Source organism: Myxocyprinus asiaticus, chromosome 29 (assembly GCF_019703515.2).
Source record: "Myxocyprinus asiaticus isolate MX2 ecotype Aquarium Trade chromosome 29, UBuf_Myxa_2, whole genome shotgun sequence".
NCBI classification, from domain to species: Eukaryota; Metazoa; Chordata; class Actinopteri; order Cypriniformes; family Catostomidae; genus Myxocyprinus; species Myxocyprinus asiaticus.
Genome location: NC_059372.1, coordinates 18,877,323 through 18,901,522, shown reverse-complemented (window position 1 = coordinate 18,901,522; position 24,200 = coordinate 18,877,323). Strand labels below are relative to the sequence as shown.

The 24,200-nt window shown below is 41.5% G+C and overlaps 1 protein-coding gene across 2 annotated transcripts in view; it reads left to right on the top strand.

Moving 5' to 3' along the window:
* LOC127420203 (rho guanine nucleotide exchange factor 25-like) overlaps positions 1-24,200 on the top strand; it is a 159,363-nt gene that overhangs the window by 88,796 nt on the left and 46,367 nt on the right. For both annotated transcript variants that reach the window (XM_051662256.1, XM_051662257.1), the window contains one exon: positions 16,963-17,273. In XM_051662256.1, coding sequence (XP_051518216.1) covers positions 16,963-17,273 — 311 coding nt within the window. The remainder of the gene's footprint in view (positions 1-16,962; positions 17,274-24,200) is intronic.

The window sequence follows — 24,200 nt, the reverse complement described above, 5'->3', positions numbered from 1 at the left end:
GTCGTAACATTTTTATAATAGTATGTGAAACAGTGTTAAATGCTAAACATTTAAAATAGTAGTATGTAACATTATTATCACATTTTTAAAAAATAGAATTCAAACCAATAGGCGTTATTCCGAGTTAAACATTTAAAACAGTAGTATGTTACATTGTTGTGAAACACTATAGACAGATATGGCAGAAGTAGTAAAAGTAATATGGGTAGTATACCATTCAGAACTCAGCCAACATGAAAAAGTAGGCCTTATTCCATGCTAAACGTTTAAAACAGTAGTATGCTACACTGATGTCACATTGTTAAAACTAATATGTGAAACAGTAGCCATTAACGTGATAAAGTAGGCCTTCTTCCACGTAAAATGTTTAAAACAGTAGTATGCTACATTGATGTCACATTTTTAAAACTAGTATGTGAAACAGTAAGTGTTATTCCATGCTAAATGTCTAAAACAGTAGTATGTTACATTATTGTCAGATTTTTGTAAAATAGAATGCAAAACAATAGGCGCTATTCAACATTAAACATATAAAACAGTAGTTTGCTGCATTGTTGTAAAACACTATAGACAAATATGGCAGAAGTCGTAAAAGTAGTATGGGTAGTCTGCCATTCAGAACTCAGCCAATGTGATAAAGTAGGCCTGATTCCACACTAAATGTTTAAAATTGTAGTATGCTACGCTGACGTCACATCGAGGGAAGGCTGGCTGGTTGTCACATAAAAAAAAAATAAAAAAAAAAAATAAAAAAAACAGTATGTGAAACAATGAGCGTTATTTTACACTAAACATTTAAAACAGTAGTATGCTACATTGTTGTAAAACAGGATGTGAATCAGTATATGTTATTCCATGCTAAATGTTTAAAACAGTAGAATAATACATTGATGTAAAACAGTATGTGAAACAATAGGCGTTATTTCATGCTAAACATCTAAAACAGTAGTTTGCTACACTGATGTAAAACGATATGTGAAACTATAGGCATTATTCCATGCTAAACATTTAAAACAGTAGCATGTTACATTGTTGTTACATTTAAAAAAAATAGTAAGTAAAACAATAGGCGCTATTCAACGTTAAACTTTTAAAACTGTAGTATGCTACATTGTTGTGAACACTATAGACAGATATGGCAGAAATAGTAAAAGTACTATGGGTAGTATGCCATTCAGAACTCATCCAACTTGAAAAAGTAGGCCTTATTCTATGCTAAACCTTTCAAACAGTAATATGCTACACTGATGTCACATTTTTTTTTTTTAAATTATGTGAAACAGTAGGTGTTATTCCATGCTAAATGTTTAAAACAGTAGTATGTAAGATTGTTGTCACATTTAAAAGAAAAAAAAAAGAACAGTATGTGAAACAATAGGCGTTATTTTACACTGAACATTTAAAACAGTAGTATGCTACATTGTTGTAAAACAGGATGTGAAACAGTATACGTTATTCCATGTTAAATGATTAAAACAGTAGAATGCTACATTGATGTAAAACAGTATGTGAAACTATTGGCGTTATTCCATACTAAACATTTGAAACAGTAGCATGTTACATTGTTGTCACATTTAAAAAAAATATTATGTAAAACAATAGGCACTATTCAACGTTAAAAGTTTAAAACAGTAGTATGCTATATTGTTGTAAAACAGTATGTGAAACTATTGGCGTTATTCCATACTAAACATTTAAAACAGTAGCATGTTACATTGTTGTCACATTTAAAAAAAATATTATGTAAAACAATAGGCACTATTCAACGTTAAAAGTTTAAAACAGTAGTATGCTATATTGTTGTAAAACAGTATAGACAGATATTGCAAAAGTAGTAAGAGTAGTATGGGTTGTATGCCATTCCGAACTCAGCCAATGTGATAAAGTAGGCCTTATTCCACGTAAAATGTTTAAAACAGTAGAATGCTACATCGATGTCACATTTTTAAAAATAGTAGGTGAAACAGTAGGCATTATTCTACGCTAAACATTTAAAACAGTAGTATGCTACATTGTTGTAAAACAGTATGTGAAACAGTAGGCGTTATTCCACGCTAAACGTTTAAAGCCGTTGTATGCTACGTTATTGCATGTGAATTGCGTCCAGTTATAATATTGGTAGTAAAAATGGGTATTTTCCCTTTCTAATGACATTTGGAGTAAAAATGTCTTACTTTTTGTCAGTACGATATAACGAGTAAAAAGAAGAGCTGTTATAAATTGCGTCCATAATTACTTCCAGTTTATTCATCATAATAGAAATGGACTGTAAAGTTGCATTGCATTGTAGAATACAGTATTCTGTGCAGTGCGCTCTGTTGTAAACTGCTCATTTTGGCAAATGTAGTACATCACCTAGGTATTGCATGCATACAGAAAATGTGCATACTATACATACTACATAATGCAGAAATATAGTTATATGTTATTATGCTATTTAAACATAACCTCACACATTGCATTAAATCAGACTCTTGCAATCAGTGATTTCATTCCACAATGTACACACGACTGCAACTATGCATGCACAAGGGATGTTTTTCCTTCATACAAAGCAGTATATTATTATTTTTGCTGTTTTGTTTACAGTCTGTTTTTCAACAGATATGACATAGCCATATTAGTTTTCTTCTCTCTCCGTACCTTCCTGTATCCACTGCGCTTTAAGCTTGTGTTTTTTCCTTCCCTCCTATTTTGAGCCCCTGCTCTCCTCTGTCCCTTCATCTCCTTACACTCATCCCCCGCTCGCGCTTTCATGTTGACTTTCTCGCTGAGGGCCGACGAAACAGCTCACTGGCCGCTCTGAGCTGAAACTCATGCTCTGCAGAAATTACAGGCTGGCCTACCAGCAGGGGGCCGCGCAGAATTCTGTTTTCTTCCATCCAGCTGTGTGAGAGGGAGCCAACAAGATAACCATTCAATCTCTATGCGGTGTTTGATTTTACGGCGTGCTCTTGTTTCCGTCTCACACAACTAATGTGTTGTGTAGGCATTTGTTTTGCTGGAGAGGTTTCCGGCGATGGAGACTGGCATTTTAGGGACCATCAGCTCTGTGCTGTATGCAAAAAAAAAAAAAAAAAAAATAGCAGATTGCTATTGTGTAGCAGAAGGCTGTTCAGTGGCACTGGAGGCTGAGAAATCTAATCACCCATTTCAGAAAGACAAAACCGAGAAAAGAAGTGTATTGATCAGAGGTTGCTAATTTCATAGCTCAGGAGACTTTCTCAGTTATGTTTCATTCATCACTGAGATGTTTGTCCTAAAATTCCTTTGTAGAATTAAATATATACACATATAAGACAACGGTAAAGTAAGAACTATAAAATGAATGGAGATAGCATAGCTCAAATAATTTGGAAGAATGTGATGAGAAATGTTTGTGTTCACTTTGAAATCTTTGAATTTTGATTGCAGATCACATGTGAGATTACTGGAATCTTTTTCTTAGCGGAATAAATTGAGAAGCAGGATACTTGAAAAGCAGAAGTATTCATTTGCTCTCCATTTAATCTCATTACTGTCTAAGAGAAACTTTCAACACACTCTCATGATGAAATCGTCAGGATTCGTACGACTTTTCTAAATTTGTATGATATCATGCGACAGCACTCGTTTGAATTCCTACGTCTTTCACTACAGCCAATAACGTTGCTGGACATCATTTCCATCTAATACGCGACAATTACTTGCTTCTGTTACACACAACAGCTTCCCATCATGTTTACACACTACTGATTGGTTAAGTTTTGATAAGGGGTTTGGGTAAGGTCATAATATTAATAAGTATGTCCTTAATGCCTCATGCACGGAACTCGTGCTTATTTCCGCATTAGACATCCGGGAATTTGCACGTGCTGAAGTCGTACAAGTTTATGCGAACAACATTGTGCGAGACCATACGAAATAGCCAACTCGTAAATTATGTACGACTTTTCAGGAGATCAGGTTTGAAACATTTGAGATATTAAAGATATGTCACTTACATTTTTTCTTTCTTATAGGAAGATTTGCTGCAGCTTTATTATGGTAAAAATACTCAGTTAACTGTATAATCACAATGTATACAGATACTGATTTAAAGGGGACCTATTATGCAAAATTCATTTTTACATGGTGTTTGAACATAAATGTGAGTCGGCAGTGTGTGTACACAACCACCCTACAATGTTAAAAGTCCACCCACTCCTCTTTCTTATATTTCTATTAATCAAAAACAGTGTCTCAAAATGACTGGTTTTTGTATCCGCTCTAAAGTGACGTCACTTTAGAGCAGGCCATGCCCACAACTGGTGACGGACTCCACCCTATTATCATAGATCCTGCCTTGAGTGATCGACACACAGTCCGCCATTTTTTTCCACGCTGGAGCAGCTACAGTGAGAAGAATAATGTCTCAACATCGTAAGCGTCATAAGTGTTCTGTTGTTGGCTATAAAAGTGAACATAAGAGTCTTCATGTACTTCCAGCATCAGAGCCACTGAAGACGCAGTGAACAAGTTTTGTTTTTGAAGAAAATGTGCCCCAAAACATACCAAAATTCGTATATGTTTGTGCAAATCATTTTACACCAGACTGCTTTGTGAATGAGGATCAATATAAAGCAGGATTTTTAAAAAATGTGACTCTCAAGCATGGATCAGTACCAACTGTTTGTGTTCCAGCTTTATTTCCTGAAGATGTAAGTATCGCACTTTATATTTTGTGAATGTTTGCAAATCGCCTTTCCGAATGTGCTTGTTAGCTGATTCCACGGCTAATGCAGCTAAAGTTACCATTGTCTCTGATTGTATTCACGGAGACCAGACCTATGTCTTTATAGTTTGTTTGCACATGACGTCATGTCACTGCGTTGTTGTGGCGTGAAATGCAGATGGAGGGCAGGAAGTGATTTTCTACATAAGAAGCACTATCACAAACTCAAAATGCCTATGTTCTGCGTTGTTTATGGTTGCTCATACATATATGGCTGAACTCTGGTATTTACGGTGTCAGTCATATTGGTTCTGATTTGTTGTTGCTATAGTATCCAAAGTACGAGCTGTAAAGGCACAGCCCTCTTCCGGAAAGGGGGCGGGGAGCAGCAGGTCATTTGCGTTTAAAGAGACACACAGGCAAACAGCGTGTTTTTGATTCCACCCAAAAAGAGGCATTTACAACGTGGTATAATAAATGATCTGTGGGATATTTTGAGCTGAAACTTCACAGACACATTCTGGGGACACCTGAGTCTTATATTACATCTTGTAAAAAGGGGCATAATAGGTCTCCTTTAAAGGATATTGTATAGAACCAACTTAATACATACTCTCTCTTTTCCATTTTCTGTGGCCATCTGGGGTTTTAAGAGTTTAGAAAAATCCTCTCTAAAGTGTTGAGCATTGGCACTCAGTCACAGCCATATTAAGATGATCGCTGTCTTCACACACCACCAGCACTTAGCAGAGCTTTGGAGCATTCAAATCAATTCAGCCCCTCTGTTTACCAGCAATAAAAATGGAGCAGCATCTGCCTTCCTGTTACACAATCTCTGCTCTTCCTGCAATTTCAGCCTTTCTGTACGAGGTGTGCACTTCAGTTTTAATGTTATTCAGAAAAGCTTGGTTCTGCATCCTGGACTTCGCGTGCTCTGTACCCTTGCATGGAAGTTACACCAACAAATAACCAGGTTTTAAATCTGCATGTGGGTTACGGTGATGGATAACACATTGTTTAATGTGGCGTCACCGTTGATTTGTGGAGGATATGGTAAGCAGCGGCTGCCGGTTCCAAACAGCCCTCGGTTCCTGATAACATTCAGTTCCCTGCTCAAAAAACAAAACAGGGTAATGAATTGGATTTCGCTTTTTCATAACTGCCACTCCTTCTAAATCTGTCGGATTCATACTGAGTGGGGAATGAAACCATTCCTCTTTCTTATGCCTCATGTGGAGACACAGGACGACAGTCTGACATGTTGTTCACACAGAGAGCTGTCCCCCTCTGGGCACACAGCGGCGCGGTATCAGGAAAGCAGCTTTTCCCCACTGTTTAGCCAGCAATAAGAGTTCTAATCCCTTCACTTTAAGTTCTGCTGAATTCCATTTGGGTTGAGGTCAGCACCATTATTTCACTGATTATTCCCCGATGAAAGTGGAAAGTTTGTGGATTGAAACTCAACAGGGGTTATTTCTCTGAGTATCAGCACAAATTCTAGGCCAGTTCTGTTACACAAAACAGTGATTTATATATATTAAGTTGGACCTTGCCGATTGTCTCTAGCCAGCGACTTGTTCTCTGTATTTTTTCCCCTTTCTTGTACAGGACAGTCAAGATTGACCAGAAAGTGGAGGTAGAGAGGGGGGAGAATGGGCACGGGACATGATCGTTTAAATTAGATTTATTTAAATATTCTTAACATTGCTAAGTATAATGCCAATTCAAATGTAGCTGCTTTGTCATTTACCAGACTGTATTGTTTAAAATATATTTATTTTCTATTTTTATTTTTAAGTTAATTCTAAATAATTAGACTAGCTACAAAAATAAAAACATAATATACATTATGATTATAATTATAATATTTATGCAGTCATATTTATGAAAAGGTGTTTTGTCATTTAAATGGTTGAAAGTTTATTTCATCTTTGCTATCTAACTGTTAAGCTTAAAATGCTTTGCGTTTCTCTCTTGAAACTTAATGGCTAATGTGTAAAATATTGAGTAATTTATGCAAACAATAGAGTAGAAAAGTAAATTATTTCACCTATGAACACCATTTACCAGAAAGATTTGAGGTATTGTCACAGATTGCAGAGAATGACAGACACACACCTGGCCATCACGTAACCTCCCCCAACGCTCCTACGAGCGTCGTACGGTCCCCTGCACCTCGGGGACAAGTTGACTGCCCAAAAATAGGGACAGGCTGCCCCAGCCGTGGCCTCTTCTCTTTTTCTTTCTCCCCCCCAAAAAATGGAAATCTTGTTCAGCTGGGGGCCATTAAGAGTCTGCGTCGGGGAGGTGTCCCTTCCCAAGGGGAAGACACCGCGGAGACCACACCCTACCCGAAGGGGAGGTAATTGTGTGGAAATACGTCACATGGTCTTACCGAGCTTGTCGGCAGTGTCGCACATGGAGAAGTCCCCGTGGTAGGTCCTACCCAGAGGAGAGGAGCTCTGCAACACGGCGACCAGTGGCAGAGGGAACTCTGCCCAAGGAAGACGTGGGTTTACCAATGGGGAAATCATCATGCAGAAGATACATCACACGGGGTTACATACAGGCAACCTGCGCATGTGGAGCACCTTCCCCAGCACAGGGCCTATTAGCACACATGCTGGGCCAGCATCGAGTTTCTCCACCAACTCGCCTGCCACAGGGCTAAGGAGGAAGGACGTCCAGGGTCCACAACCTCGTGAACATGGCTGGGGGGGTAAAAGCGCACATCTCCGCCTCCAGGAGGGGGAAGGCACTATGTGCAAGCGGTACACCCGGCCAGTTGTCCCGCAAACTTACCTGTTTGTACCTGACAACACACGGGATGAAACCGGCTCAACCCGGAGATTGTAGAACCTCGCAAAGGTGTTGGGTGTTGCCCAGCCCTCTGCTCTGCAGATGTCTGCTAAAGAGGTGCCATTGGTCAGAGCCCAGGAGGCCGCTACACTCCTAGTAGAGTGTGCTCGTAGCCCCAAGGGGTGCGGAATGTCCTGGGTGTGGTATGCCAAAGCGATGGTGTCAATGACCCAGTGGCCGATCCTCTGTTTGGAGACAGCGCTCCCTTTCCGCTGTCCTCCAAAGCAGACAAAGAGCTGCTCAGAGCGTCTAAAGCTCTGCGTGCAAATAGATGCGTAAAGCACGCACCGGACACAGCAGCGACAAGGCTGGGTCTGCCTCCTCCTGGGGCAGCGCTTGCAGGTTCACCAACTGATCCCTAAACGGGGTCATGGGAACCTTGGGCACATAGCCCGGTCGGGGTCTCAGGACCACTTGAGAGTATTCCAGACCGAACTCCAGGCATGTGTCGCTGACAGAGAACACCTGCAGGTCCTCTATCCTCTTGATGGACATGAGCACAGTCAGGAGGGCAGTCTTTAAAGAGACCGCCTTTAGCTCAACTGACTCCAAGGGCTCAAACGGTGCTCCCCATAGGACCACGGAGAGATCCCATGAGGGAATGAGGTGCGGTCTAGGAGGGTTCAGCCTCCTTGCGCCTCTAAGGAACCTGATGATCAGGTCGTGCTTCCCGAGAGACTTACCGTCAACTGCGTCATGGTGCACCGCTATAGCGGCCACATACACCTTCAAGGTGGAGGGGGACAGCCGCCCCTCCAGCCTCTGCTGCAGCAAGGAAAGCACAGACCCGACTGCGCATCTCTGGTGTCTTTGCCTCGGGAAGAACACCACTTAGCAAACAGACACCATTTCAAGGCATACAGGCACCTCATAGAGGGGGCCCTAGCCTGAGTGATCGTGTCTACGACCGCGGGCAGAAGGCCACTTAAGTCTTCCACATCCCGTTCAAGGGCCAGACGTGGAGATTCCAGAGGTCTGGTTGCAGGTGCCAGATGGTGCACCGTCCCTGAGAGAGGAGATCTCTCCTCAGGGGAATTCACGGGGGGGGGGGCTGTTGTGAGGAGCGTGAGGTCCGAGAACCAAATCTGGGTGGGCCAGTAAGGTGCTACTAGGACGACCTGCTCCTCGTCCTCCCTGACCTTGCACAGAGTCTGTGCAAGTAGGCTCAATGGGGGTAACGCATACTTGCGTAGCCCCCAGGGCCAGCTGTTTGCCAGCGCATCTATGCCGAGGGGAGCCTCGGTCAAGGCGTACCAGAGCGGGCAGTGGGAGGATTCCCGGGAAGCAAACAGGTCTACCTGCGCTTGATGAATCGACTCCAAATCAGCTGGACCACCTGGGGGTGGAGTCTCCACTCTCCCCTGAGCATGACCTGCCACGACAGGTTGCCCAGAATGTGAGTGGCTCGCAGTGACTTGAGTCACTGCTGACTCCAGAGGAGGAGACGGTGGGCGATTTGTGACATGTGGGGCCTCTCAGCGGGGTAGAACCGCAGGTGCCATGTTGAGGGGGCTCAAACCCTGAACTCATGGGCGTGCTGAGTCTAGGGACATCGAAGCACTTACCTGGCTCCAGATACCCACCATAGGACTGGTCAGCAATGGGGAAGGAGGGAACCCGTCCTCGCTGTCCGCCACAACCAATCACAAACCTACATCGACACAATGTCGAGTGAGTGACAGATAGGGAACAATAAATGTAAACAAATAAGGGGAAATATACAAAGTAAATATAATCCAGGCTGGGGTAGATGAATGAGGGACTGGATACCAGGACCAACCGGACTAAACAGGAACAAGGTAGGAGAACAGGTCCGACAAGGAATGTGACCATACACACATACAAGACAGACTGTAAAACAAGCACAAGATGAACTGGCACTGGACAGCACACATGAGGATACTAAAATAGGGAAGAAAATCAAACAGGTTAATGCAGGGCGGTGTAACAAATGAACTAATAATGGGCAAATAAGGAGGTGGGGTATGATTCAAGATAGAGAGACACATGGCGATACAGAAACAAAGCAAAGCCACGTGCTCTCACAAGGCAACAAAACACCCGAATAGCTTGAGCGCACATCGCCAAGACAATAAGGCAATATACGCTCATGCCAACCGACAAACAAGACGAAAGAATGCGTAGCAATACCAAACAAAGCAATGCCACACATTCTCAAACTAAACAAAACCTGAGCGTACATCGCAAGGCAAACGCCATGCGATGCACACAAAAGGTGACAAAAACAAGACAGGACGCCTGTGTGAGAGTTCGGCCACACACGAAACCTCAGACCAAAGTGACCGAACCTCAGCACAACATGAAGACATAACCCGGGCGTGCAGCGCAAAGTGTGTGCAACGCGCGTCCATGGTTGCGAGAGACAGACACAAAGACATACATGGAGCATGAGTGTCCGGATCCCGACACAGACTGAAACTGAACCAGATAGGTAAGTTAGGATCCAGACACCATGCTCCAGACATAAAACTCAAGACAGACCGAAGAGCCTACGGCAGGGAAAAACCGAAGCCATGCACTCACATGAAGATAGACAACAAAATACAAGACAGACATGGGATGATGATGTCACGGTCCTGACAGACAAAAACCCAGACTGACAGAGTGACAGGACCGTGACAATACCCCCCCCCCAAAGGAATGCCTCCTGGCATCCCAAAACGGGAACATCAAACAATAGATAAGACAAACAAAACGAGAAATAGAACAGAAAATACAACAGAAACTAAGGAAGGGAGGGAAACCAGGGAGGGAGTTTAAGGAAAGGGGCAGAGTCCGGCGGCCTGGGAGGAGGCCTCAGGGCGGAAACAAGGTCTGGCAGCCTGGGAGGAGGCCTCAGGGCAGAGGCAGGGTCTTGCGGCCTGGGAGGAGGCGGCCTCAGGGCAGAGGCAGGGCCTGGCAGACTGGGAGGCAGCCTCAGCACCAAGGCGGGACAGTACTGGGTGGCGCCCACTGGACAGGGGGCAGCGGACTGGGCGTTGGCCGCTGGACAGGGTTCAGGAGGGAATGGCTCAGGGGGTGGAGCCATGGAAGGCTCAGGGGGCACTGGCTCATTGACCGTGGCAGGCCTGGGTGCTGGCCCATTCAGTGTGGCATGCGTGGGTGCTGGCCGCGGCAGGGGAACGGCCACCATGGCGTGAATGCTGGCAGCGACTGGGGAATGGCCTCCATGGCCGTGGGCACTGGCAAAAACTGGGGAATGGCCTCTGTTGAACGTGGCATGCGTGGGTGCTGGCTGCGGTAGGGGAATGACCACAGTTGCCGTGAATGCTGGCAGCGACTGGGGAATGGCCTCCGTGGCCATGAGCACTGGCAAAGACTGGGGAATGGCCTCCGTGACCGTGAGTACCGGTCGAGACTGGGGAACGACCTCTGTGGCCGTGAAAACTGGCAGGAAGGGGGAACCGCCTCTGTGGCCTTGGGCACTGGCAGTGGCAAGGGAGCGACCTCCATGGTCGTGAGCACAGGCAGTGGCAGGGGAACGACCTCCATGATCTTGGGCGCTGGCAGTGGCAGGGAAACAGCCTACGTGGCTGTGAGTACAGGCAGCGGCAGGGGAACAGCCTGCATGGCTGTGGGCATTGGCCGAGATGTCCACCTCCGTGTGGGGAGTGCCCTTGTTCTCGGGTTGGGATGAGGATGGGAAGTCTCCAGAGGCACCGGCAGTGATAATGAGTTTCCAGATCCCGACACAGACCGAAACTGAACCAGACAGGGAGGTCAGGATCCAGACACCATGCTCCAGACATGCAACACAAGACAGACCAAAGAGCGCACTGCAGGGAAAAAACCGAATCCGTGCACTCACACGAAGACAGACAGTGAAACATAAGACAGACATGGGACAATGATGCCACAGTCCTGTCAGACAAAAACCCAGAGTGACAGGACCGTGACAAGACTGTGACAGGTATTCAGTTACATTCATTTTTTTAAGGTAATAAACTCCAAGTTTAAGTTAGTAGAACTTTCAGATTTTGATTTTGTACTACATGTGTATGTTAATCGCTCTTAACTTGAAATATTGAGAAAGCTAACCCATACATTTTGATGGCACTTAACTTTAAATTTAACTCTTTGGCTGAACTTGTAATGCAAACTTAAAAACATCAAGCAGAGGTGAACCCATCTTAAATAGACGTGTTAAATTAACTTAAATTAATATATTGTATTTCCATTATTAACCTGCTAGTAAAATGAATGCTGGCATGTTGAATACATGCTTATTGGAAACACAATGCTTTGATTAACACAGCAACTTGCTTAATGAGTAAAGTAATTACATTACATTACATACATAAAGTACATTCTTAACTTGTACCTGTCCTCAACCTAAGCTTAAGCTCCACTATTCACCAAAATGGCAACCCCCAAAACTCATAACTGAAACTCTTCAAAATAACACAACATAACATTAAACATTAACGCATCTCCCCCTTTATATTCATCTTGCACAAAGACACATTATATAACACTTAATTTTAATTTACTCTCCCTGTTGAGTGCCATGCAAAGCGTGCTGGGAATTAGAAATCCCCTGCCTAGTTTCAGTTAACAAAACTTAAAGGAATATTCTGGGTTCAATACCAGTTCAGCTCAATCGACAGAATTTCTGGAACATTGTTGATTACCACAAAAATTAATTTCGACCTGTCCCTCCTTTTCCTTTTCTTTCCTTTAAGTTCGATTTGACAATTTATGTTCCAGTAAATTTAAAGAGAAAAGTTAATTAAACTCAAAACAGTAAAACAATTCATGTTACTTAAAAGGTGTCAGTTTCGTGAATTTAAAAGAAAGAGAATGCTGTATATACACATCAAGGTTAATTTATTTGAACCAATTGGTATGATTTAATTTGTCCCTACTCTGCTGAACTTGATTCAATCGTGGACAATGGTTCCACGTGTTTTCTTAACTCAAAATTACTGTTATCTCAATACAAACACTTTGTGTAGAAAGAACCTAGTTGAATTGGATAAACTCAACAAAATAAGACATGACAATGTAACTCAAATAAATCTCTTTTATTTATTTATGTACAAACTAGTGAAAATGAATGTTAACATGCTAAATACATGCTGGTTGGAAGCACAACAGAGTGTAGTTTAGTAACTATGGTATGGTAAGCACAGCAATTGGTCAACAAAGCGAGCAGTCAATTTCATGTGTGGCATCTACCTGTCCTCAGTTTTATCAAAGCTTCATTAACACCACAAAATGTATTAATCTAGTCCCAACTCAAATTGATTAAGTAAACTTCCATTTTACAAACAAAGTTTATTTTATAAACCAAGATGCAATAATGGCTCGTTTGGAATTTATGGAACTTGTGACTTCTGCATATGCAACGCCTCTTTTTCCATTATTGCACACTTGGCCCCGCCCACTGGTGCTCAGTCAGTCACACTGAGCAGAGAGATGGGCCTGTCATGGGAGATTCATCCAAAGTGGACTTACACAGGACACCTTCATGTGGCTATCTGGATTTAAATGTTTTTCTACATAAGTGTGCACTAGATGAACAGCTTTGACCATTATCATACATCTTGCGCCACTTTTAAAAGATGCAATGTCAAGTTATAACTCTAAAAAGGATCCCCCATTGTGTCTCATTCAGCTGCGCTGTCTTGCTGTTGTGCTGTTTGGAAGGCGTCCTGGACCGTTTTTGCATCCATCTGTGCTATTTTTAATTGTAAATATCTTTGATCATTTTGATGCATTTCCGGCAATGTGTGTGTAAACAAACCGGGAAAATGTGAGATGTGATAACCAGCATCTCTGTTTTGACCTGTTGAAGCCGGTTGAAGCACCCAATGTCACAGTGTATTGTATTACGTTTGTGTATTAAGAAGATTTCAGTGTGAATTCCTTGTGAAACAGTCACAATATGATTCAAGCTTTGCAAAGGAACTGCTATTGAAAGATGGGACAGTTAAAATTGGACTATTGGACAAAAAACTGTAATCAGTTTAATTCATGAATATTTCATATTTCATTACTGTTTGATAGTTTATGCTGTGCTTGAGTGAATAGTTTGATACATTCAGATTAAATGTGTTGGGTGTATGTTGTGTGTTAACCCTGAAATGTAGTTTTGATGTTGTGTGGAGTTGGTTAATTTTCTTTGGATTGCGTTTCAAATATGGCTGTATTGGAAGGTCTGCAGGATGTTAGCCAATGTGACGAGGAGGAGAATGGGGCCGGGCCCCCAATTGGGCTAATCAGCCGAGGAGAGGTATGAGGCCGAGCCAGATGCGGCAGATCGGGAGAGAGAGAGCCACACGCAGCTGCCGTGTGTGTTTAGGTTTATGTCTTTTTAAGTTTTCATTAAACATTATTTTGACTGTTTGTCTGGTTCCTGCCTCTTCCTTACCCATTTTACTCTTGTTACAGCCAATTACAACAGTGGGTGTTTACATTGAAGTCTTAAAGGGCCAGGCAGCTTAAATCTGATCGTTTCAGACAGAGGGCCAGAGACAGGGTGAAAAATTATTATATAAGACTAAATTATGACTGTTTGGTGCAAACAACTTTACTAATATTCTAAGTGGACCTCAGGGAAGATAATAAAATTATTAAAAAAAAAGAGTATGTCATGACCCCTTTAAGTAATTTGAACAAGCATCAAAAATCTTTTTTTTTTTTTTTTTTTTTTTGTGTTAGGGTTTACAGTGTTATTTTCTGTTAAATGCAGTAGTGTAATACCATTGTTGGTTGCTGTTCTTTAGAGACTCAACAAACTATCCTATTTATTGGTAGACCAAAAATTAAAGAACCAATATTGCTAAAAATATCAGTCAAACCGATCATCGGTCTCTCTTCACTTTCTTTTACAAGACAGGTGGGAGGGAAAGAGGGAGGAATGATATAAGGGCATGACGCAGGCCAGATTCAAACCTGTGTCTTTATGAACACATGTACTACCCATTGTGCCCTGGCTCTGACATTCTTTTCTTTGTTTCCCTATTGCAAAAATACTTTTTAAGCCACTTTATATAGTGGGTACCTACACAGCTCTGACATCTGGGCACAGCACCGCATATCTCTGGGCAGACAGTGTGTGTGTGTATGTGCAGTACTGTCAGGGTGTGTTGGGCTGAATCAGGGGGTAAACAGGGGCTGGATTAGATGGGTGAGAGACTGAAACAGGCAAAGACTGTCCTTGCTGCTGCTGATAACCTCAGTTAGCCACTGTTCTGGGTCAGGAAGAAAATTAGGAGAGGGGAGGAGGCAAAACGTAGAGAAAGAACAAAAAAAGTTGGTGACCTTTCTGTGGATGAGGATTAAAGTGTGCTTCCTGTGCACATCCCCCTCTGCTCCTTTCCCAGGGTCTCTGTGACACCAGCACGGCAGTCTCAGACCGAGCTTCGACTTTTGGGCGGGGAATATATTTAGATCCCCAGGGTCACACGACAGCTTGGCTAACCAGTGCAGCTTCTCCAAGTCTGCCCTGAACCAGTTTGATGGGCCCTCATGTGATTAACACTAACTGGGATGTGTGGCACGGGGCCTGTCTACAGTCTCTGCAAAGTCTAGAGAAGTGGTTCTCAAACTGTGGTCTGTGGATCACTGGTGGCCCCTGATTGGCTGATTAAAAAATAGACCTAAATAAATAAAATAAATAAACAAAAAAGCACTAACATTGAATTTACAGAAATGAACATTAACCAAGATTAATAAGTGCTGTAAAAGTATTGTTCATTGTTAGTTCACATTTTCTAGCATAAGTAATTCATGTTTACAAATACATCTGAGTAATTAACTATTATGTTAACATTAATGGTAACACTTTACAGTAAGGTTGTATTCGTTAACATGAATTACCTACAGTATGATAGTTTCATGAACTAACAATGAACAATACTTTTACAGCACTTATTACTCACGGTTAAAGGGATAGTTCACCCAAAAATGAAAATTCTCTCATTATTTACTCACCCTCATGCCATCCCAGATGTGTATGACTTTATTCTGCAGAACACAAATTTTTATAAAAAACTATCTCAGCTCTGTTGGTCCATACAATGCAAGTGATCAAAATTTTGATGCCCCAAAAAGAACATAAAGGAAGCATAAAAGTAATCCAAATGACTCCATTGGTTAAATCCTTACCTTCTAAAGTGATATGATAGTTTGGGGTGAGAAACAGATCAATATTTAAGTCAATATTTGCCAGAAATCCTTCTCCCTGCCCAGTAGGGGGCATATGCATGAAGAATGTGAATCACCAAAAACACAAGAAGAAGAATATGAAAGTTAAAGTGGACATTGACTGAACAGGGAGGAGAATTTATAGTAAAAATTGACTTCAATATTTATCTGTTTCTCACCCACACCTATCATATCACTTCTGAAGACATTGACTTAACCACTGGAGTCATATTGATTACTTTTATGCTGATTTATGTAATTTTTGGAGCTTCACAATGTTGACACCCATTCACTTGCATTGTATGGACCAAAAGAGCTGAGATATTCTTCTAAAAATAATTATTTGTGTTCTGCTGAAGAAAGAAAGTCATACACATCCTGGATGGCACAAGGGTGAGTAAATTATGAGAGAATTTTCATTTTTGGGTGAACTATTCCTTTAATATTAATTTCAAAATATTGGTAAATGTTTTACATTAAAAGTTGTATATGTTAACATTGATGAATGCATTACCAACTAACATGAACTAACAATGAACAATTGTATTTTCATAAATTAACATAGACCATGATTAATAAATGTTGTAAAAAATATATTGTTCAAGTTCATGATACCTAATGCATTTACTAATGTACTGTAAAGTTTTACCACATTAATTTAAAATAAAGTGTTTCTTTTTTGTCACTTCAATAACATAACAGTTATACATGAGTGTATGTAAGTGTTCGGTCCAACTTCTTCAACTGCGAACTGTTGGCTTGTTTATTTATTAGCTAAAAGTTACAGTCTTGTTCATTTCAATTAAATAAGAACAAAGCAGTCTGGAAAAATTATGGGTTGTAATAGTAAGGCTATTTTAAGATGTAGGGTATAAACTAAGGATCATTTGTACACTTAAAACTGTAGATAATTGATGGTAGTTGATAATTTCCCCAGATTTGGGGTGTTAGGTGGTTGTCAATTTTAACTAACCTGAAAAAGGTTTACTACTGGTCTGGACTCTGAGATGGGAAAAAGGCTTCACAATGCCCCCTGTATGGGCCATATTTACTGTCAAAGTGTTTGTGTTTGGATCTGTGTATATGTGTGTATTTGTGCAGTGTGTGTTTATATACGACAGCTTCATTTTGTTTTCTTTCTGTTGCCTGTACTCTCAGACGGTTATTGTTAAATTAATTGCTCTTTCCTCTCTTTCTCTAACCTTCTATCTTTTTCTTTCCTTCCTCTGTCTGTGCAGACTCTTACACAGCCGCTGGCAGTGAGGGCAGTATCTCCACCTCGGTGGCCTCTCTGCCTCCCCAGGCGTCAGGTAGTTCGGCCCCAAACTCCCCTGGCTCCCGTCGCTCTGTCAGCACCTTGAAGAAGTGGCTGACCAATCCAGTGCGTAAGCTGAGTGCCGGGGCAGCTGGAGCAGCCAAGGGGGAGCAGCAGGTTCACAGACTGGACAGCAAACCCCCACCTCCTCCAAACAGGACCAGCCAAGACCTGCGCAACCCACAAACAACGCAGGAGCAGTTCACCATCCTGCCAGTCATAGACAAAGAGCTGGTGAGGAAAAGGGTTTTATGTGGATTTCCTTTACAAAAAAGAGTTATTGTAGTATTACCAGGTTTTTTCGACACTACCATGATGGTAATACCAATACTGGTATTCTGTGAAGTATAGTAGGTTTATTCCATGTCAAATCAACCTGCCAGTCTTGGCAGAAATGTTTTATTTTGTTAATAATTTGTTTGAAAAAAGATAAACATATATAATGACATCGCTAATATATCTTTAATACTTCTGGAGTTAAAGGCACACCAACTTAACCAAAAAAGTGTTGTTGTTTTTTTTCCCAATATTTGGAGTCATACCATTGGGATATAATGCAACAAATGGTGTTGAAGTCAATTAATTTTTAGTAATAGACCTACCTGCATCTGTGAAAAAAATACAATAATCACACTGCCACATGTCTAAGGTTATTTTTTGACCTGTAGTTTTGCTCCCAAATCATAGGTAACATTTTTATTTTGACCCTCTTCTACAAAATAATAGATTACTCTAAAAATCTTTCCATGTTTTTGATGCATTTTGAGGAATATAGAATCTGCTTTTTAAGCGAGTGAGATGAGTAAATAGCGCTGTTGCATAAATATATGTCCTGTGTCTTTATATTTGCATGTCTTTCGAGTTGGGGTACTCGAGTTCGGACTCGGAATTGAGTCCGAGTCACGAGTCCAATTTTAATGGATTTGGAATTGTCACGGACTCGGATGCATTTTTACTCGGACTTGACTCAGATTCGAACCTTTGGGACTCAGGATTTTTTTCAGAGTCCAGCCAAGTCCATGGCATTTGATTTGTGATGCAATGAACAAAATAAATAAATAAATAAAAATAACGAAACAGAATAAATGGACACTATGTCTGCAAGCAGTTGTAGCACCCCATGATGTCAGACGTAGCCAGAGTTTGTTTCACTATGTTGAGCAAACACACCTGCAGAGTGGCACAGTCAGTCGACCAATACGCTTGAATGTTACTACTGAGACTGCTGTGTAACATTGATTACCAAGGTGGCTGGCACGACGAACACAAAGACAGGTATGTAGCCAATTTACTAGAAACTACGATACAGTTTAGCATGGCACGAGACCTGACAACTGGTAAAATCACACGCAGCGTTTGTGCAGCCAAGACGGCGCTCGCATCGCGGTTTCATCGTGGTTAAGAATTTCATTAACTCAAGTCACCCACATCATGTCTCTCACAGTTTACTAAAACCATATCAAAATAAAAAATCTTGTGGTCCATGCAGTCTTGTCAACTTAAACTGGTCCTTGATGAATTAATTGTAACTTTTTAAATAGTCGGGAATTTTTTTATTTATTGCTAAAGCAGACTGCAACTCTGATAAACAAATCAGCACCTATTTATTATTTTTCTATTTTAAAAGCATTGACGAGCTGCTTAAAATATGTCCTGTTAAATTTTTTTACACAATAAAATGCACAATGAATTATCAAGTTATTTTGGGCAGCGAAATTTTTTGTTTATAATTTAATTATAGATTGGGTGACCAGACTTCCCGGTTTATTACACAGGACAGTACCGGTTTTTGGTAGAGTCACTAATTTTTTTCTTCTTAAATTAAATATCCTCTTGTCCTTCTCGCTATTGTCACTGGTATCGTTTGCAGCAAATCAACTGAAATGCGTCTGTTACAATGATGTCATGCATTCTATGTTGTCCTGTCAGTCAGTACAAATGCCCAAAAGAATGCAAAAATGCGTTTTCAACAATGGGCTGAAAGAAGCCGATCCATGTATTCTCGTGAAAATGTAAGCGGGGTGTTTTCTGAATATTTATTATTATAAGACATAAACAATGTGTTTTAACATGTTTTTAATGTGATAAAAATCGCTTACTATCCTTTACCGTGTAAAGTTATAGCTAATTTTACAACTTCGTTACCATGGCGATGTAATTGCAATAAACTCTAAAAAGACTGTAAAAATGACTATTTAAACAACTTTACAGCTCAAATACACAAGTTTTAACAGAAGAATTAATGTAAGTGCTTTTATAAAATTGTAAGCTTCACATTTGTTTAAATCCTCCAAAAATTGGGCACATTCACTTTCATTTTAAGTGCCTCAAAAAAAGTAACCTCGATTTTTGCTTTTTTTTAAAGAAAAGCAGAGATGATTTGAAAATAATTTGTGATAATATTATGCCACAAATGCTGTTGCTTGAGCTTAACTTGTATTGAACCCAGAACATTCCTTTAAATGTTGAGATGTGGGGATTGCATTTTGAATTTTATGTTCCAATGTTGTGAATTTTGTTAAAATGTGTACCTGACATGACAAGTCTACTCATAATTACATGCAATATGAAATTACATGGATAGAAGAGGCTATGTGGAATTTGTAAATTAAAAAGCTAATGTGTTTAAATAGTGAAAAACGAAATATAAATTCACAAACTATATATTGCAGAAGTTTGCATACCCCTTTTGTTTCAGGCCTACACGTTTTCACACCCCTTTCAGAATGTATGCAAATATAACATAAGAGTTTGTGTTTTATGTAGTACTGCCCTTCAAAAGCTACATTACTGTAATGAACTGGCCACAGAGACGATGTTTGGATCCATGTGCAGGAAGTTTATTAAAGAATACAAGCAATCCAAATCAGCAGGCAGAGAGTGACGTAGTCGTTAAGTAGGTAATTAAATCCAATAAACCAAAAAGACAGTCCAACCAGGCAAACAAAGTAAAGGGTAATCCAAAAGGTAGTAAATCCAGAAAAACAGGCAATGGTCATAACATGAAACAATCAGCAATGGCAAAAGTGCTTAGTAAGGCAGGGTTAACTGGCAATACTTCGCAAAGAGCAATGGAGATGAATGGCTATTTATACATGAGGTACACAAGAAATTAGCGGAGAAGAAATGGGTGATGATCAGTATTTGGGAGAGGGCTCTCTCTGGTGGTTGGTAGGATGGGTAACAGCCTCATTCGGTGTGTATTCGGCCCAGGGCAGGAAGTTGCTTCACTTATCCTGTTCACGGCTGCAGTAACTCCAAAGATATCTGCCTATCTCCTGGTTTAAAACATTCCACCTGTCCGTCGGCTTGAGGATGATAGCCAGAGATGAGACTCACATTGATGTCCAGTTGTTTGCAGAATGCCTGCCAAACTCAGGATGTGAACCTCGATCAGACACTATGTCCTCTGGTAATCCATAGACTCTGAATACTTGGTGGAATAGAGCATTAGCAGTTTCCATGGCAGTGAGTAAACCCTTGAGAGGGACAAGTCTACATGATTTTGAAAATCAATCAATTATTACCAAAATGGTGGTGTATCCATTGGAGTTTGACAGGTCAGTGATGAAATCGATGGACAGGTGAGACCATGGTCTTTGAGGTATAGGTTGGAGCAATCCCGTGGGGCAGTTCTCTAAGGGTCTTGAATTGGGCACACACCTGACAAGACTTCACATAGTTAGTAATATCATGATTCAAAGATGGCCACCAGAAGGAATTACGTACTAGGGTAATAGTTTTTGGATGCCAGGGTGACCTGTGCTCAAAAAAGTGTGGACCCATTGGATAGTTCTGACACAGAGCTTGTGGTACGAAGTGCTTGGTTGGGGGGCAGTTAGGTGGGAACGGTTCGTGTTGTTGAGCTTGTTGTATCTCTTCCATGTTGTCCCAACGAATAGGTGCAATCATGACAGATGGTGGTAGGATTGATCCAGGATGAGGTTGGATGTGGGGTGGATCATGCCTGCATGAAAGTGCATCTGCTTTGCTATTCTTGCTGCCGGGGCAGTAAGTGACGGTGAAATTGAACCTGGTGAAAAACAATGACCATCGGGCTTGACGTGGGTTCAGTCTCTTGGCTGCCTTGATATATTCCTGGTTCTTGTGATCAGTGATAACTTGGAACAGGTGGACTGCCTCCTCTAACCAGTGACGCCATTCTTCGAGTGCTGCCTTCATGGAAAGTAATTCCTTGTTCCCCACATCATAGTTTCGTTTTGCTGAGTTCAACTTTCTGGAGAAAATAAGGCACATTGATAAAGCTTGCCTGGGGTACCGTGACATTGTGACAGGACCGCTCCAATCCCGCAGTCTGAAGTGTCCACTTAAATGACGAAGGGAAGATTGGGGTTGGGACTTTCAAGTATAAGAGCAGTTGTGAAGCTTGACTTGAGGGAGACAAAGGCTTGGTATGCGGCGTCGTTCCATGGTAACTTGTTGGGCTTTCCCTTGAGCAATGACGTGAGTGGTGCTGCAATGATACTGTAGTTTCGTATGAAACGGCGATAGAAGTTGGCAAAGCCCAGAAACCATTGTAGTTCTTTGATTGTGGAAGGTCGAGGCCATTTGGTAACTGCTGTTATTTTAGAGACATCCATTTCTACACCTTGGTGGCTGATATTGTAACTTAGGAATGTGGTATGAAACTCACATTTCTCTGCCTTGAAAAATAGCTAATGTTTCTGGAGACGTGATAAGACTGTCTTGACATGCTGTATATGTTGTTCCTTGTCTTTAGTAGATGAGGATGTTGTCAATGTAGGCCACCACACAATGATTCAGTAAGTCTCTGAAAACCTCATTGATAAGACTGTAAAACAGAGGGGGCATTCGCAAGTCCATATGGCATGACCAGATATTCATAGTGCCCCCTGGTGGTGATGAATGCAGTTTTCCACTCATCTCTTTCTCAGATCTGATGAGGTTATAAGCACTTCTTAGATCAAGCTTGGTATAGATCTTGGCCTCACGAAGTTGTTCAAGGGCTGAGGGGATAAGTGGCAGTGGGTAACGGTATTTAACGTGACAGAGTTCAGACCTTGATAAACAATGCATGGACATAGACCTCCATCCTTCTTTTCTACAAAAAAAGAAGTCTGCAGCTGCTGTGGAGGGACGGATGTAACCGGAAGCTCTTGCCTCTGGTTACATCCTCTATGTAATTCTCCATGGCGAGGGTCTCAGGGCGTGATAATGTGTAAGCCTTGCTTCTCGGTGGAGCTCTATTGGACAAAAGTTTGATGGCGCAGTCCCATGGACAAGGAGGAAGTTGTGTAGCTTTGACCCTACTGAACACTTCATTGAATTCTGCATACTCCTCGGGTATCCTGGTCTCCTTTAGTAATTCAGGGCTTTCAATACTGGTGGTTAGACAAGGCCTGGAAACAGCAACCTGGAGACAATGTTCATGACAGAAACTTGACCATTGTTTGAGCTCACCTTGGTTCCAGGATATAGATGGGTCATGAATGGCCAGCCACAGATGACCTAGGATAAGAGCGTGCTTGGGTGAGTTGATGTATAATGAAATGTTCTCTACATGAAAGTCCAATCTTGATGGTTATAGGAACAGTCTGTTGGGTTATACCAGTACCAATTGGAGCATTGTCAACAGTGGTGATGTTAATAGTTGGGAAGCATTGGATGGTGGGTTTGTTGAGTTCTTGTATGATCTCTTGATTTGAGATTCACAGCAGCCCCAGAATCCACTAGTGCTATAAAAAAAATTCTATATGATTACCAATAGAGACCTCTACAGGTAATAGAAAACCGTGAAAAATGGGTGATACAATGTTCGTGGTACTCACTTGCTGCCTTGATTCAGAGGAACTTGATTTATTGTGTGGGCATGCAGCATTGAGATGACCTGGTAAACCACAATAATAGCAAAGCTTTTCATTGCGTCGAGGCTGGCGTTCCTCCATAGAAACTCGAGCGTAAGCAACTTGCATGGGTTCAGGTGATACAGTGGATGCCTGTGTTTGTACTGAGACTGTAGAATTAGAGGCAGAGTGAAACTGAGACCGTGGAGCATTTTGAAGCAGGTTATCCATCTTGATAGTCATGGTTATGAATTCAGAAAGAGTATTACTCTCACACTTGCAGGTCAGTTCCATCCCGAGTTTTAGGTTAAGCCCTTCGCGGAAAACAGTTTTCAGAGCGACATCATTCCACCCACTCTAAGCCACAAGTGTCCTGAACAGAACTGCATAATCTGCTGCTGATTGATGACCCTGGTGTAGATGAAGCAGCTGAACAGAGATATCTTGGCCACCCGCTGGATACTCGAAGACTTCGTGGATTTGTTGAACGAAGTAGTCAAACGATTTGAGGATCTTTGTCCCAAACAGCGGTGGCCCAATCGAGTGCTTTACTAGTAAGCAGCGACATCATAAAAGGCACATTTCTTGGCGTCTTGATTAAATGATTCAGGTTGATTAGAGAAATATTCTTTGCATTGTTGTAAAAACCCCCGGCATTTATCAGCAGAACCATCAAACTTGTCATGGAGAGCAAAGCTTACCGGTTTAACATGGGGAGCTGGCAGTGAATGTATGTAGTGAGTCAAACATTCGTTGGCGGCTCGTAAGTCATTCAGCTGGTCTTGATAACCTTTTAAAACCTCACACTAGTGTGCAAATGCGGCCTGGAGCTTTGAAACTTCTGCTGGATCCATGGTAGGCAAAGTATTCTGTAATGAACTGGCGATGGAGACAATGTTTGGATCCATGTGCAGGAAGTTTATTAAAGAATACAAGTAAACAATCCAAATTGGCAGGCAGAGAGACGTAGTCGTTAAGCAGGCAATTAAATCCAATAAACCAAAAAGACAGTCCAACCAGGCAAACAAAGTAAAGGGTAATCCAAAAGGTAGTAAATCCAGAAAAACAGGCAATGGTCATAACATGAAACAATCGGCAATGGAAAACCGCTTGGTAAGACAGGGTTAACTGGCAACACTTCGCAATGAGCAATGGAGATGAATAGCTATTTATATATGAGGTAAACAGGAAATGAGCAGAGAAGAAATGGGTGATGATCAGTATTCGGGAGAGGGCTCCCTCTGGTGGTTGGTAGGATGGGTAACAGCCTCGGATGTAACAATTACACAAAATGTACTGTAATTTACATAAATCATCCTGTTCAAACGTTTGCATC